This window comes from Rhineura floridana, chromosome 5, assembly GCF_030035675.1.
Source record: "Rhineura floridana isolate rRhiFlo1 chromosome 5, rRhiFlo1.hap2, whole genome shotgun sequence".
Taxonomy (NCBI): domain Eukaryota; kingdom Metazoa; phylum Chordata; class Lepidosauria; order Squamata; family Rhineuridae; genus Rhineura; species Rhineura floridana.
This window is the reverse complement of record NC_084484.1, coordinates 102,090,834-102,107,727: the sequence shown is the minus strand read 5'-3', so window position 1 is coordinate 102,107,727 and position 16,894 is coordinate 102,090,834. Positions and strand designations below refer to the sequence as shown.

Genomic DNA, 16,894 nt, shown 5'->3' with positions numbered 1-16,894 from the left:
TAAAAACAGCGTGAAAATTGTTCTCTAAAATACTGTAAAACAGCTGAACAAAGAAAATAGTATGTTAAAGGTTTAACATACATCTTGTGAAAAATTAGTCTGAAAAAATAGCGTGGGAGAAAAGCTGTATGAGAAATGCGAGTTCAGTCAAACAATTTGTCTTCAAATGAGCACCTGTCTATAGCCTGACTTCTGTTTTAAAATGTAGCTAATGCTGCATTGTAGCATTCCAGTCTGCGTACTGTTGCTGTTGTTTTAAAGTGGAGAGTTTTGATCATGGCATATAAATGTGTGGATTTTCTTCTAACATGCTACATCTTAATTTAAAGTGCAGATTTTCCTGCATTGGTGGTAAAGCCTAGTGGCTGTGGTCCTAGAAAAGAATTAATTCTTGCATACAACAGAGAGGAAGCCTGCACGGCAACGCAAGAAATTTTACAGGTGATTTATATCTCTGTGTTAAGCTATTGTGTGCTTTATTTTGGCTTATCACGATATTACATAAGGGTAAGTCTTAAACTCAGGAGTTAGATGGCTGACTATCAAAGTGAATCAGTGACCAAAATCAGTTATGAAATATATTCAGTTCTATGATGTGCACCATGTTTTCTGTACTGAGTTGAATTTCATAGCTGAATTTCAGCTAATACTAACATTCATTCTGAGTTGTTCTGGTTTTAGTGCCTTGAGTATTCTTTTTAGGAACAAAAGGCAGAATATTTTAATTTTAAAACTATTTTGAAATTAAGATTTATGAAAGCTGAAAAAGACTGATTTCCACCCATAAAGAGTACAGATCACTCTGCCACCCTGATGTATTGAAGCTAAATGTTTGTCCAACAGCATTAGTCAATTCAATCAATCCACACCAGCAGAAGACAACCAGGTCTCTTCAGATGTTCTGGACTGCAGCTCCCATAATATCTGACCATTGACCATACTTGCTAGGGCTGATGGGAGTTGTAGTCCAGAGCATCTGGAAGGCACCAGGTTGCTTGCCCATGATTCAGAAGCCCATGAAGGAGAGGACATCTCATGTTTAAATCTACCCCCACATGAAATACTTGTTGCCTGTAGAAAGCTAGCATGTCAGGGAGAAAGATTCTAACTAAGCTTTCCTGATATTTTGTGTGTGCATGTGTGCAAGGATTTTTATTTTTATATGGGGAATATTCAAACATGTACTCCCTGACAGACATTGTGAGGTGGTACAACTCTCCAGGGAGGGTTGTATCGTGTGCTGCTTCTGGTTGCATAGATCATCTCCCAGTCAAGTACTGAGGTGCCTCCTCCTGCATTCGTATCTCCACAATGCTCACAACCTATTTTGTCACCAAATGCTTTCCACAGCCATGTAGGACTAAGATAACCTATTATGACATACATTGGAAAATTAAAGCCTGAACCATTCTAATGTTTATTGAATTATGTAAAAAGTGGTTGTTCTGCCAGATAAACAATAGCCAGCTTTATATATAATTGCAGATACAAGAATTTTGTTTTCAAAATTATGGAAGAGTAATCAAAGACCTAGTAGAATAGAATTGATTAATAACATTTGGGATCAATTTCAGATGCTTAAGCTAACAGCCTTGCAGAACACATTAAAAGCACACAATGGTGGTGAATAGGTGGAAACGTGATAAATATACATGCTATGGGTATGACTTTTATTAAAATTTATATTGGTTGGTTTTAATCTACTGGGTCAGTTTTAATCTGCTTGGATTGCAATCCTAAACATACTTGCTAGGCAGTAAATCCCACTGAACACAGTGGGGCTTACTTCTTAGTGAATGTGTGTAGGCTTGCACTGTGGTTCAATTAAAATGTGTTGGTAGGAAAATAATATAGTGTGTAATTAGTAAATTATATAAATTTGTATGTTTTAATGTATTTTTATAAAAAATATATTGCTTCATTATGTATTAAAATATTTTAAAGTATTCTGATGAACAAAATCTTCTTATGTGATTTAACCTGCAAATCACATCTCATAAAAATTTAACATGAACTCTGCCTGAGTAGAATGTGGACTATATGAGGCTTTACATGTAAAGAAAAAACAGTTACTATATTGGAAATTATCTAAAATGTAGCTTCTCATTAAAAAGGAAAGATGGAAAGAAAAGAATCTGACCAGTGAATGTCATATTTATAATGCAGAGCAACATTTCTGGAGATACCCGAGACACAGTTATCATTGAAGAACTTCTTAAAGGGGAAGAGTTTTCTGTAAGTTTTATTAAATAACATGGTCAGACTTGTCTTTATCTGCTTGGATTGTTTTTTCATAGCCCACAAATTTTAACTATAAACAACAAGAACAACACAGTTCACTTAGCACTGAACACAATGTTGGCAAAACATCAGTATTATTTATTACTAATTCCCAGTGTGGTGTAGTAGATAATGTGTTGGACTGTAAAGATCTGGATTCAAATCTCTACTCTGCCGTGACGCTTACTGGGCTAGCCACTGTCTCTTAGCATAACACACCTCACAGAATTGTTGTGTAGATAAAATAGGGTCCCCCGAGATCCTTGGAAGAAGGGGTGGAAAAATTTCAGGGGAACCACAAAACCCGCTGAATAAATGCATTTGACCTCTCAGGTGCTGATTTGACAGCTCCTGTCTGACAAGAACTGTCAGCAAATATAGGGATTTTACTATGCATTGTTTAATAATTTTTTAGTATGCTACACCATGATATACAGCAATTATTATTTCTAATAATAATTAGGAAACTAAGGGGTCTTTTTAACTAACTATTTTCAGAGCAGAATAGAGGCAGGGTTCTCAGGGTCAGCAGCTTCGGCAGGAGGGAAAGGTACAGAAACATATCTGGATATGTTTGCTTTCCCTCGTTCTCAATCAGTTGGTAGGAACTGTTGTATGCACTTTTCCACACAAAGATCCCAAATAAAAGAAAAGAGACTTGGTAAGGGCTTAGGGAATGTGGGAAAGAAGGAGTTAACAGGTGTGTCACAACAAGACATTTTGCTGCCTGAGGTGAAGGGCAAGATGGTTCCCCCTCTGAGTTTCACATATAGAAGCCAGCCACGCTGACATCTGAATCTTTCTTCAGCGCTGGCAGCAGAACAGCATTCTCCACCATGTCTGAGATCAGCCGGCTAACTCAGAAGCTGTGCAGCTTTATCCTTTGTTACCACTCACCATTCCCAACCCAGCATCTACTCTCAGAGGCACCTGCCTCGCTCTGCTTAATGATTGGGCCAGCCCCGGCTAACAAGCAGGGAGCAAATTGTTGTTTAGTAAAGCAAGTTATGAGACTCACAGACAGGGTTTTCAGTGAGAGAAGGAAACCTGCAATAAACGGGTTAAACAGAGCAAGAGGGGTTGCCAGGTTCCTCAAGGCCAGCAGGTGGTTGGCAAGGGCAACCTGGTAGATAAGAAGCTGCTCTCGCAGAAGCTCTGGTGTGGGGGAAAGTCGTTTGGAGTGAGAGAACTGTGTTTTGTATTTTTTCAGTAAAGACTCTTACAAGAAACTTGCCTGGCCTGGCTTATTCACTGGATCTATTCGACACCAGAATTTCTTACTTGTATGATATCTATACGCACGCACCGACACAAATAACAGCAGCCACCTTTTCACATGGTCCCTGAAGCCAAGACCTTAACAGCAATATGAGCTGCAATCGTTAGCAGGTGAAAATGTTTGCCTCCCTGTGATGAAAAGCCGTATCCTGGTAATTTCAGCACTGCTATTAAATGCAGAACTGCAAGGGCTGGAAACCTATACTTATTGGTAATTGAAGTGAATATATAACACATGTGATTTTAGTGCATTACATTTGTTGTTCAATTTCTTGCATTTTCCTCACAGTGTGTATGCTTTGTGGATGGAGTCACATTTGCTGTCATGCCACCAGTCCAGGTCCAGAAGCGACTAGTGGATGAAGACCAGGGTCCAAGCACTGATGGAATGGGAGCTTATGGTCCTGTACCTCAGGTGCCAACAAGTTTTGTTCACTGTCTGTTTAGGACTTCATGTGGCTTTTTCCCGGAAATCATGTAGTCTGTTTTCTGCTTGATTACTTTAGTGACATTTTCAAGTCTTTCTGGTAACCTATGATGACTGTTGACTTTAAAAGATGTTGAAGATAATAATAGAAAACATATTAGCGAGGTTCTAGAATGCTAGTGTTGTGTAGACAAGGGTGGGTTGTGTTCCACAGTCAACTGCACAGGCACATAAATGTGAAATTTTATTTATTTATTTATTATTTGATTTATATCCTGCGCTTTCTCCCGGCAGGAGCCCAGGGCGGCAATTTAGCCACCTGATGATCTCTGTGTTCCTTTTCTGGTTCCAAAGACTGCTGGTGTAAACTTGATAGTAAGTGGGAAGCTTTCAGCAGATGGCTGTGAGCAGACTTTGTAAGGACAAAGTGCAAGGCTTTGATGTCCTGCATAGTTCTTTGTCTTTCCACATGACTAGCAGATTTCTTTCTTTATTCAATTTATATAATTCCTGCCCTTCCTCCCGAAGGAGCCTGGGGTGGCAAAGACATCAGTAGTAAAAAAAAACCTTTAAAAAGTATTCTAAAAACAGTGTAAAGCATTATCTTGGGCAGTGATTTCAGGATTGCCAGGAACACTATCTTTCAGCCATCAAATGCCTGGGTGCACAGGAGAGTTTTTAAATTCCTCCTGAAAGTCAATGTCAATAATGAGGGAGACAGATGCACCTTACCAGGGAGAGCATTCCACAAACAAGGAACCACTACTGAAAACACCTTGTAATTAAGAATACATTATCGCAAGAAATGAGCAATACTCATAGATGATGCAAACTACAGAATGATGCAGAAAGTTAATGTTTAGGTTTTTGCTCGAATGTTCTCAGAAACATAGGAAGCTGCCTTATAAGGAGCCACTATTTCATGTAGACAGGAGTCTTTCCCAGCCCTACCGGGAGATTCTGGGAACTGAACCTGGAACCTTTTGTATGCAAAGCATGTGTTCAGCTGCTGAGCCATGACCCTTCCCTACACACCCTGTGCATCAATTGAGGCATCACTAGAGTCACAACTGTAGAGTCTCTGTTTAGTTTTAGTCAGGTGGGGAGAAGTTGGATTTTTTAATGTAGTCTGAGTATTTTAGGATGCTTTTATTCTTGTTTTTATATCTGTTTTTAATGTTGTAAGTTGCTTTGAGTTTTCAGTTTTAAAAAATCAGCTAATAAATATAACAAATAATAAACAACTGTTTGCCTTTTGATGGCACTGAGCCATTCCTGGCACAGGAGTAGTAGCAGCTATTGACACGTAAGGGTTTGTGCAGCACCCTATGGGCTTTTCAGGCCAATCGGAACCATTGGCACCAAGTCAGCCCTGTGCCAGTCTCACATACAAGTGTAGGGACACTTTTGCCTTGCCAGGCAGGGAGGTGGAATTAGCGAGTTCTGCAACCTTATTATTTATTTATTTATTATTTAGTTATTTAATTTGTATCCTGCCCTTCCTCCCAGCAGGAGCCCAGGGCGGCAAACAAAGCACTAAAACACTTTAAAACTTCATAAAAACAGATCTTAAAACACATTAAAACAAAACAGCATTAAAACATTTTAAAAAGAACAACCTTAAAAAAGGGTTAAAAACATTATTAAAAAACATTAAACAATTCTGACACAGATGCAGACTGGGATAGGTCTCAACTTAAAAGGCTTGCTGAAAGAGGAAAGTCTCCAAAAGGTGCAGAAAAGATAGCAGAGATGGCGCCTGTCTAATATTCAAAGGGAGGTAATTCCACAGGGTAGGTCCTACCACACTAAAGGTCCATTTCCTATATTGTGCAGAACGAACCTCCTGATAAGATGGTATCTGCAGGAGGCCCTCACCTGCAGAGCGCAGTGATCGACTGGGCATATAAGGGGTAAGACAGTCTTTCAGGTATCCTGGTCCCGAGCTGTATAGGGCTTTGTATGCCAAAACTAGAACCTTGAACTTGGCCCAGTAGCAAATGGGCAGCCAGTGCAATTCTTGCAGCAGCAGGGTGATGTGTTGGCGATACCCTGCCCCAGTGAGCAGTCTCGCCACCGCATTTTGCACCAGCTGCAGCTTCTGGACCAACCTCAAGGGCAGCCCCACGTAGAGCACATTATAGTAATCCAGCCTAGAGGTTACCAGTGCGTGGACATCAGTGGTCAGGCTATCCCGGTCCAGAAACAGCCGCAGCTGTCTCACCAGCCGAAGCTGGTAAAAGGCAGTCCTAGCCACGGAGGTCACCTGGCCCTCTAGTGACAAAGATGGATCCAGGAGCACCCCCAGACTACGAACCTGCTCTTTCAGAGGGAGTACGACCCCATCCAAATCAGGCAACTGACCAATTATCCAAACTTGGGAACCAGTAATTCACAGTGCCTCTGTCTTGCTAGGATTCAGGCTCAGTTTATTGGCCCTCATCCAGCCCACCACCGAGTCCAGGCAGCGGTCAAGGGCTTGCACAGCCTCTCCCGATTCAGATGTTACAGAGAAACAGAGCTGGGTATCATCAGCATACTGCTGACACCTCGCCCCAAAGCTCCTGATGACCGCTCCCAAGGGCTTCATATAGATGTTAAACAGCATGGGGGACAAGACAGTCGAAAGACAGTCACCCAATGCTATTCTCTGAGAACGACCCTGGAGATAAGATCAGAACCACTGTAAAACAGTGCCTCCAATACCCATCTCACCAAGTCACCCCAGAAGGATATCATGGTCAATGGTATCAAAAGTCGCTGAGAGATCAAGTAAGAACAACAGGGTCGCACTCCCCCTGTCCTTCTCCCGATAGAGGTCATCCATCAGGGTGACCAAGGCCGATTCAGTCCCATAACCAGGCCTGAACCCAGACTGGAACGGGTCAAGATAATCTGTTTCGCCCAAGAGTACTTGCAGTTGCTGCGCCACAACCCTCTCAATCACCTTCCCTAAAAAGGGGGTATTTTCAACCGGTCGGTAGTTGTCACAAACCAATGGGTCCAGGGTGGGCTTTTTCAGGAGTGGTCGAATCACCACCTCTTTCAAAGTGGCTGGAACCACTCCCTCTTGCAATGATGCGTTGACCATACCCTGGATCCACTTGGTCAGACCACCTCGGCAAGCTTTAATAAGCCAAGAAGGGCAAGGGTCAAGAGGACACGTTGCTGGCCGCATCATCGCAACCACCTTGTCCATGTCATCAGCCCGCATCAACTGAAACCGTTCCCAAGAAGTTGCAGCAGACGTTGCACTGGACACCTCATTGGGGACTACAGTAGATGTGGATGGGGCATCAAGACTGCTACGGAGGCAAGCAACTGTACCCTCAAAGTGCCTTGTAAACAATTCACAGTGGGCCTCCGTAGGGTCTAAGACTCCATTTCCTGGAGCTGATGTCAACAGACCCCTGACAATACGGAAAAAGCTCCACCGGACGGCTACTTGAGGATGCGATGGAGGCAGAGAAGTGGGCCTTCTTCGCCGCCCTCACCACCACACAGTAGGCACAGTTATGATGTCTTACTCATGCCCAATCAGCCTCATAGCACATCTTTTGTCACTTGCGCTCTAGCCGTCGTCCAGCCTGTTTCATTGCCCTTAGCTCACTGGTGTACCAAGGTGCAAGCTGGGCTCCACAATGCCGGAGAGGGCGCTCGGGGGCAACCGTGTCGAGAGCCCGACGTGCCTCGCTGTTCCATAGCGTGCCAAGGGCTTCAACAGGGTCACCTGCTCTATCTCCTGGGAACTCCCCCAGGGCATTCAGGAATCCTGTGGATTCCATTAGGCTCCGGTGGCGGACCATCTTAATCTGTCCACCAGCCCTGCAAGGAAGGATTGGAGCCATAAGTCTAAACTGCACCAGGAAGTGATCTGACCATGACAATGGGGTGACATCCACCCCTGCTATCTCCAGACCACCCCTTCCTCCATCTGGAGCAAAAACCAAGTCGAGGGTGTGCCCTGCCCTATGTGTTGGGCCAGTAAGAACTTGAGACAGCCCCATGGTCGTCATGGAGGCCATGAAGTCCTGAGCCGGAACACTAGAGGCAGCCTCAACATGGACATTGAAATCACCCAGCACTATCGTTCTGGGCTCCTCCAACGCCACAGCTGAGATGACCTCCACCAGCTTGGTCAGAGAAGCTGCCGGGCAGCAGGGTGGACGGTACACCAGCAGCAACCCTAGTTTACCGTCTCTTTGGCCCAACACCAGGTGCAGGCCCTCACAACCAGCTCCAAGACAGAGTGGTTTCCTGGTGACAGAGATGGAAGTTCTGTAGACCACAGCAACTCCTCCCTTCCGTCCCTGCAGCCTGTGCTGGAGCTGCAGTGAGTATCCCGGTGGGCAAAGCTGGGTCAGATCAACCTCTCCAAGCTCACCCACCCAGGTCTTGGTAATTTACACCAAATTGGCACCTTCATCCACAATCAAGTCATGGATGAGAATGGTCTTATTATGTACTGATCTGGTGTTAAACAACAACACACACAGGCCAGTGGGCACAGCAGATGAGCAACGAGGAACCAAACCATGAGTGGCAGCAAGGAACAAGGTGCAGATAGCCTTGCCTTCACCTTCTCAGGTAATTCACCACCTCCCCATGGCTATATTTCCCTCTACCTGTAATCACTGAAACTGGAGTGGCATCACCCATGTTCATCCGTACTAAGACTCCTCCTAAACACCTAATATGGGCCCAACACGAGCCCACCAACAAAGCCTGCCGGACCGAATTATCCCAGTAGGCTTCTGCCAAGGATTGGGAACAGTCACACCCATTCAAACTTTTTCATAAAGGGCCCATCTACTCCCCCTCTTATCTCACACCCAGGGAGGGCCAGCTTTCTCCCAATTACAGACTCTCACTCTGAAGGCATCTGGCGACTTTCTCCTCTCATTCAGTTCACTGCACAGGCTCCCACCCTGTGCAGGAACTACACATGCGCCACATGCCCTCCCCACCACAAATCTCCTCTAGACTGGTTTAACAGAAAACAAATCAACAACAACAACAAGAAAAAGTAATAGAAAGGGGGTAGCGCCCTCGCCCTCAGGACTCCCTAAGGGGCTCCCCAAGGGCAGCTGGGCTTTTATGCCTCCTGGCCCAGCCAGCAGCTGTTGCAAGGGGCTGCGAGATTAACTGCAGCCTCTCTCTGAAGCATGGGCCAGGCAGGGGGTCCCAGTCCTTGCAGCACTTACCAGGGACCTCAGCTGTCTGGACAGACAGCAGCCCAAAGCAGCTAGTAGCAAGCACCCAGCTGCCAGATACTCACTCCCAGGGCAGGTCTTCCTCAGTTATAAAAATTATATTGTTGTGGTAGCGATAATGGTGCATTGGCCGACTATCAACCTTTAGCAAAAGAATAATCCACTGTTGACTGTATAAAATATTATTGCTGTATTTTAAAAAAATGGTGTGATCATTCTAATAAGTAACATCTTAATTATATCATAACTACACAATTGCTTCATTGCAAATGGCAATTTTGTAATGGAAATACTACTCTAGCATTCTGTTCAGTTACTTTTTTGAAAGTATGTCACTATATTTTGATTTATACATGTGTCCCTTTCCTGTTGCTTCTTAGATTTCTGAAGTTCTTCTAGAAAAAATTAAAGGCACCCTTCTTCAACACATTCTCAACAGCATGAAGCAAGAAGGCATATCATATGTAGGTAAGAGGTTACATTCATAAATGAATTCCTTAGGAATTACTTTTCAGACTGTAGATTATCCTCACATATGATACTACTCTGTGTAGTGTTTCTGGATTGCTTTATGTTTTGGATATTCAGCATACTGAAAACTGTCGATCTAGTCTTCACATAAAAGTTTATTATGAGATAACTCGTATGACACCTTCCAGAGGAGTTATTTTATGGATGGAAAACTTGATCTTGCATCAGTGATAACTTACAGATTTTTTAAAATGCTTCACTTCATCTTATACTTTAGTCTAGTTGTATTCTACTTCAAGATATTTTAAAATGTATATTTTGAATTAATGTTTATAATACTCTGATTTCTTTCAGGTGTGCTACAAATAGAATTAATGCTTACCAAAGATGGTGTGAAAGTCTTAAGCTTTGATTGCTGTTTTGGTGACCTTCAATGTCAGGTAAGGCAGAGATATATTGCCTAATTCTACGAACTGCCAACACAGCTAATTCATGTTTTGGACTGGATGTAATTTCTGTTGTATTACAGCTTGCAGTGATGCACTGGCATTGTGAGAACCAAGGAGAAGTCATTGTAGCACAGTTGGTAGACTGAATCATTGTAGTTCCTAGTTTCTCCTTGGGGAGTTTCTCAATGGCAGTGAAACGTCTTTAACCCTCAGGTGCTGATTGCCAGCTCATGTCTGATGAGAACTTAGAGCCAAACTAGATGTCGGCCACATCTGCACATTACCTTTAAAGCATTATCATACCACTTTAACAGTCCTGGGTTCTCCCAAAGAATCCTGGGAACTGGAGCTTGTTAACGATGCTGAGAGTTGTTTGGAGACCCCCTATTCTCCTCACCGTGCTACAATTCCCAGAGTGGTTTAACAATGAATCCCTCTTCATTGTTAACTCTGGGAACTGTAGTTCAGTGAGGGGGATGAGAGTCTCCTAACAACCCTCGCCATCTTTAATAAACTGCAGTTCCCAGGATGCTTTGATATAATAGTGATTTTAATGTAAGGTGCAGATGTAACTGACATTCAAGTAGCTTACATTAATTAAACAAATAGTGGGCAAGGTGAGGAGGCTATCCAGATTGGGACAATAGCAAGGGGGAGAAGGGCTTCATCTTTTTGCTACCAATGCCGTTGTGATTGGTGTCGGGGGCCCACACCTGCTGTTCACAATAGAAGGAAAGTTCCATTCGTGTCAGACCTATGAACCATGAAGTCACTGGTTCAACGTTTCCTTCTGCCATGAATTCACTTCATAGTATTAAGCAAGCTGCTATCTCTCCACCTGCAGTCTGCAAGATGGAGACAATAATCTTGGCCTACCCTACAGGTTTAAAATAAGGATTACTGTGAGGTGATGCATGTAAAATGCTATATAGCACGCTCCTATACGTGTCTACTCAGATGTAAGTCCCATTGCCTTTAGTAGGATGCCTTCAATTAATGCCTTTCCGATGGGGAACCAATTGGTTTCTCCATATTCTGTCTTTACAGTAGCCTCTTGTCTAGAGTATAGGTTGTGCATCAGGACAATTAGATGCTGTGGCACCTGAATTTCTTTTAAAGCATTCCATAGTTTTTCATGATCTACACAGTCAAAAGCTTTGCTGTAATCTATAAAGCACAGGGTGATTTTCTTCTGAAATTCTTTGGTTTGTTCCATTATCCAATGTATTTCTCACTCCATATATGGTAAGTTTGTTGTAGAATCTTGAGCAAACCTTTACTCGCATGGGATATTAAGGCAATAGTTCTATAATTACTACATTCCCTGGGATCCCCTTTCTTTGGATTTGGGATGTATATTGAATGCTTCCAGTCTGTGGGCCATTGTTTTGTTTTCCATATTTGTTGACACATTTTTGACAAAATTTGGACAGATTCAGTCTCAGTAACTTCTAGCAACTCTATTGGTATGCCATCTGTTCCTGGTGATTTGTTTCTTCCGAATATTTTAAGAGCAGCGTTCACCTCACATTCTAAAATTTCTGGTGGTTCATCACACTTTTCCTCCATGAATGAATCTGTCATCCTTGCATCTCTTCTATAGAGTTCTTCAGTGTATTTCTTCCATCTTCCTTTTATTTCATCTCGGTCAGTGTGTTCCCCTGTTGATTATTCAACATCCCTACTCTTCGCTTAAATTTCCCTTTAGTTCCTCTAATCTTTTGGAATAGGGCGGCTGTTCTACCTTTTTTGTTGTCCTCTTCTATTTCTATACAGTAACTATTGCTATAGTTCTCTTTGTTGCTACGTACTAGTTGCTGTATTATTGCATTCAGGGTTCTGACCGTATTTCTGTCTCCTCCTGCTTTTGCTTTCCTTCTGTCTTTAGCCATTTTCAGAGTTTCTTCAGTCATCCATTGAGGTCTTTTTCTCTTTTTGACGAGAGGTATTGTCTTTTTGCATTCTTCCCTGATAATGCCTCTGACTTCAATCCATAGTTCTTCTGGTTCTCTATCAACTAAATTTAAAGCCTCAAATCTGTTCCTTATTTGATCTTTATATTCTTCTGGGATGTTATTTAAATTGTATTTTGGCATTATGATTGCTTTGTTGTTGTTCTTTAGCTTTACTCTGATTTTTCGATATGACCAGTTCATGATCTGTACCTCAATCTGCTCCTGGTCTTGTTTTCGCAGAAAGTATGAAACTTCTCCATCTTCTGCTACCAATCATATAATCAATTTGATTCCTATATGGACCATTTGGTGATGTCCACGTGTACAGTCATTTTTTTGGTTGCTCAAAAAATGTGTTTGCAAGAAACAAATTATTGGCTTCACAGAATTCAATAAGTCTTTCTCCTACTTCATTTCTATCTCCTAAGCCCCGTTTCCCCACAGTTTCTAGTTCTTCTGTGTTCCCTACTTTTGTATTCCAGTTCCCCCTGATTATCAGAACTTCTTGTTTTGATGTGTGATCAATTTCTTCCTGTACTTCTGCATAAAATCTCTCCAATTCCTCTTCTTCTGTGCTTGCCGTTGGAGCATAGACTTGTATGATGGTTATGTTAATAGGTTTCCTGTTAAATCTCATTGATATAACTCGCTCAGATCTTGCCTTATAGCTCCTAATTGCTTTTGCTACATCACTTCTCAGTATTGTTGCGTGCCATCTCAAACTCCAAGCGGTGAGAGATTTCATGGGGTCCTTGTGCTTACCCAGGGCTTTGGTTTTTTTCGAAAGAAGGCCAGCAGAGAGACTGTGGGGTCTTTATGAAATATGGTTTATTTATTTACACACATTCCAACCTGAGCTTAAGATGGAGGGGTTCAAAGCATCAGCAGTCCAATATCCAGCTTTTCCATCAAGCTTACAGGAGGCACCCTAAAGCCATGGTGCAGAGAGCCAGCCTCTCTGCCTGCCTCCAGTTCCTAACTTTTCCTCAGACTCCAGTCAAATACACAAGCCTCACCTTGGCCTGGGTGGATGGGTGGGGGCTCCTGAAGAGTTTCAGTAACTATAGGATCTCCCTGGCTCATTTGTCAGTTAATGGGCACTTGATAGGCCCATTAACTCACCTGGCCACTCTATTAGATTAACAAAAGGGTTTCTCACCCCCAGGCGCAGGGTTCCAAATCAGAGGCTAGAAGGGGACTCATATAAATCATCCATCTCCATCCATCCATCCCAAACCCATAATACTATTAAAGCAACCCAGTTTCTTCTTAATGTCTCATTTGCTGCATAAAATATTTTGTAGTTGTCTGATGGAAAATGTCCAATTCCTGTCCATTTTAATTCACTCATGCCAAGTATTATAATGTTAATGTATTCCATTTCTTGCTTGACAATGTCTAACTTTCCCTGGTTCATGCTTCTCATATTCCATGTTCCTCTTGTGTGCATTGTACAACTCCAGATTCTCCTTTCGCCTCTGTGCACATCAACATCTGGGCTTCCGGTAGGCTTTGACCCAGTGGCATCATTAGTCACAGCAGTACTCATACTTGTCCATTCTTCCTCAGTAGCAAATTGACTGCCATCTGACCTGGGAGTCTCATCTTCCAGCACTATCTCATGTTGCATTTTGGATAGTCTATTCATAGGGTTTTCAGGGTAAAAATTATTCGGAGATGGTTTACCATTGCCTTCCTCTGAGTTTGGATGCCTCTTAGTCTGGTGTCTCTGCTTTGACCATTCTGCCTTGGGTGACCCTGCCAGGAGTCTAGCCTCTTGGTCTAGACTCCTGACGGCGTTGCTCTCAGCTTCTTTGACACTCTCAAACCCTGTCACCACGTTAAGGGGTGCATCCTATAGGAGGAATTCTGAGATAGGAAGGCATTATGAAAAAATTCTAAACTTCTGTAACACAAGGCACTTCAAGACTATTGCTCTTTTTAGTCACATACTGGCAAACTTTGGTTGCACAATTAAAGTTGGTTTGATGCTCTGGTGCAACAAACTCCTCCCCAAAATCAGACTTTTTGAAATAAGAAAGGTGATGGGAAAATGCACTGGAAAGTGTGGGATAGTGATAGCTTGATGCAACATAATACAACCTCCTCACAATCAAATCAGAATGATTCCTGCAAACTTTGGGCAAACAAATCAAGGTGAATGGTCAATAAACAGGTCATCTAGAAGGTGTTTTATTGTTACTTTCTGTCTTGTAAGCACTGTAAATTAATTTCCACTTTGGGAAACAGAAAAATGCAAAAAACAATAGTTTGAATTAAGAAATACTATAGTTAATGCATTTGAAACATTTATATCCACATTTGTCGCCTATGTCCACTTTTGCAGGTAGTTTTTCGGCTTCTTAAAAATGATCTTTATGAAGTGATCCAAGCTGCTATTGATGGTAGGCTCTGCAATTCCATGTTGGCTTGGTCAGAGAATTGTGCTGCTGTGTCAGTTGTCATGGCAAGTGAAGGTTATCCAAACTGCTATAATAAGGGCAAGGAGATCACAGGTAGTTCTATTATTCTAATCAATTTGATTGCAAGGCAAAACAAATAATTTCATTTGATATTTGCTGACAATCATTGTTCCTTGTTAAGGAATAACAGCTCTTTCAGCTAATCCTCTAGTACTTTAAATTATTTACTACATGTGCCTCTTGTTAAATGTTTCAACAGCAAAACCTAGAGGAAAATTCATTTTTTTTCTAATGAAATTTTGAGATATCATGAAATTGGCAATGCAACTGCCTACACCTGTTGAAATATGTTCTGAAAATAATAATGGAGCCAATTTTCCTTTCAATTTTTGTAGGGCTTCTTCAGGCAAAGGAGCTAAGCCTGGAAGTCTTCCATGGAGCTACCATCAAAAAAGATGACAAAGTGCTGGTTAATGGTGGCAGAGTCCTTACAGTAACAGCCATCAAGCAGGATCTCATGTCAGCACTTGAAGATGCCTACAAAGGACTAGCAGCCATTTATTTCCAGGGTGCAACTTACAGAAAAGACGTTGGTTATCGAGCTATGAGGTTCCTTGGACAGTCTGTGTATGTAAACATAGGCACTGGCAGATAATGTGTGCTAACCCAACATTTATCATTTTGCCGAGGATTTTCTTACAACCGCCATCTTTAAGAACTTTCATTTAAATTTCAAATCAAATCAAATCAAAATTTTAACAACAATTATTGTATTTCTCTTTTAGGAGCCCATCATATGAAGTCAGAATTGCAGATCCTATTGCTTGCAGTGTCTTGGTTTGCCCATCTAAACTAGTAGCTGCAAGTGGTTCCAAATTAGGTAAGGATCAGATGAATTCATGAATTCCCAAAGGATTTTCAAGAATACTTCAATTTTTTTAAATTTCATTAATGTGCGCTAGACAATTAAATGTGTGTACTAACCAGCTTCTGGCAAAAACTTACTTCACTGTCCTTCCTTATCCTGAGAAGCTTTTGATCTTTGCATTATTGACTGTTTCCTCTTGAACAAAGAACAGCAGGTTAATCATGCATGTTTAGGGCTGCAATACTCAGCTGACTAAACCTTAGTAGATTAACTGATTAAAAACGTTTAATTGGCTAAAAAGATGCCCCTGACTGATTGGGCAGCACATATCTATATTTTTATGTATCTTTTTGATCATGTCCTTATATAAATTACACATGGCAAACACCATCTTACAAGAACCTTTCTCGCTTTTCTCTTGTATAGAAGATAGAGCCTCTTCTAGGATTATGCCTGCTGACACACGTGTGCATAATCTAAAAGCAAAGAAAATATGCTTCTTGCTTTTGTAATGTTGTTTTTACCTACCTGCAAACTTAACTGATAGAGTAAGAACATAAGAAGAGCCCTGCTGGATCAGACTAAAGGGCCATCTACACTAGCATTTGGTTCACAAGGGCAAACTATATGTCTGTGGAAATAACGCTAGCAGAGCATGACCAATAGCCTGTTGGATGTTGGATCGGGCACAGACAGATGCCCAGAATGCAGAACAGAATAGTGACAGGCTAGATCCCAGTTGAATCACTCAGCCAGACAAGTCATTAGGTTTTAAGAGTCACTTTACTGACATTAGAGGTTTTTAGAATACAGTACAAGCTCTCTCTCTATACAAACGCTTTTCTCCTTTCTTTTGCCCCCATACCAACTGGCCAGATCTGCCAAGTCTTATAGATAAGGCCAGCTGGTTGCCTTGGTTACTTGTCCTTGAGCTCTGCACGGACTCTGCGCTTCTTGGCCTTGTAACTCTGCCATGGAAAAAATACTCTCAGGAACCCTTTACTTGCCACCATTCCCCCACCTATTTTTTCCATAGCCTTCTTGCTTAGCATTTCACACATTATATCACATTTCAACAATACATTTCAGATTATGTTACAGTATCCACATTTTCACTTCTTTTCATGTCATTTACATTTACATTTCTTTGCATTTACTTATATCATTTTCTTCCACATGATACATTTTTTTTCAGTTTACATGTTCAGTTCAGTGTACATCTACATTTCTTTGTTCCTTTATTTTACAGAGGTTTTACAAACATCATCAGTTTATCTCTTTGGGTTTTACACACTCCAAGTATAATGTGTCAGGATCCATTACCCTGTGTGTTTGTGCTTCAATCCCCTTTACTGTGGCATTCCTAAATCTGTCAGGCAGCACACCCAAATTTGCCCTTCCAGAACGTCTCAACATTCGCTTGTCACTTTTACCAAGGTATTCAGTGTCTTTTTCTTTTACCCCTGTTTCTCTGTCATGTACTGTGGGTGCATTTGTACTAGACTTGGCTTCAGTGTTTCTTGCTGCCAC

General features: G+C 41.9%; 1 protein-coding gene across 4 annotated transcripts in view; it reads left to right on the top strand.

Moving 5' to 3' along the window:
- The window catches only part of LOC133385200 (trifunctional purine biosynthetic protein adenosine-3-like), a 45,392-nt gene that overhangs the window by 12,471 nt on the left and 16,027 nt on the right, over window positions 1–16,894 (top strand). For all 4 annotated transcript variants that reach the window (XR_009762812.1, XM_061627753.1, XM_061627752.1 and 1 more), the window contains exons 4-11: window positions 330–441; window positions 2,167–2,235; window positions 3,848–3,973; window positions 9,579–9,666; window positions 10,024–10,109; window positions 14,421–14,589; window positions 14,892–15,123; window positions 15,282–15,376. Coding sequence is in view for 3 of the 4 variants with exons in the window: in XM_061627753.1 (XP_061483737.1) it covers window positions 330–441; window positions 2,167–2,235; window positions 3,848–3,973; window positions 9,579–9,666; window positions 10,024–10,109; window positions 14,421–14,589; window positions 14,892–15,123; window positions 15,282–15,376 (977 nt within the window). In the remaining variant the exon portion in view is untranslated. The remainder of the gene's footprint in view (window positions 1–329; window positions 442–2,166; window positions 2,236–3,847; window positions 3,974–9,578; window positions 9,667–10,023; window positions 10,110–14,420; window positions 14,590–14,891; window positions 15,124–15,281; window positions 15,377–16,894) is intronic.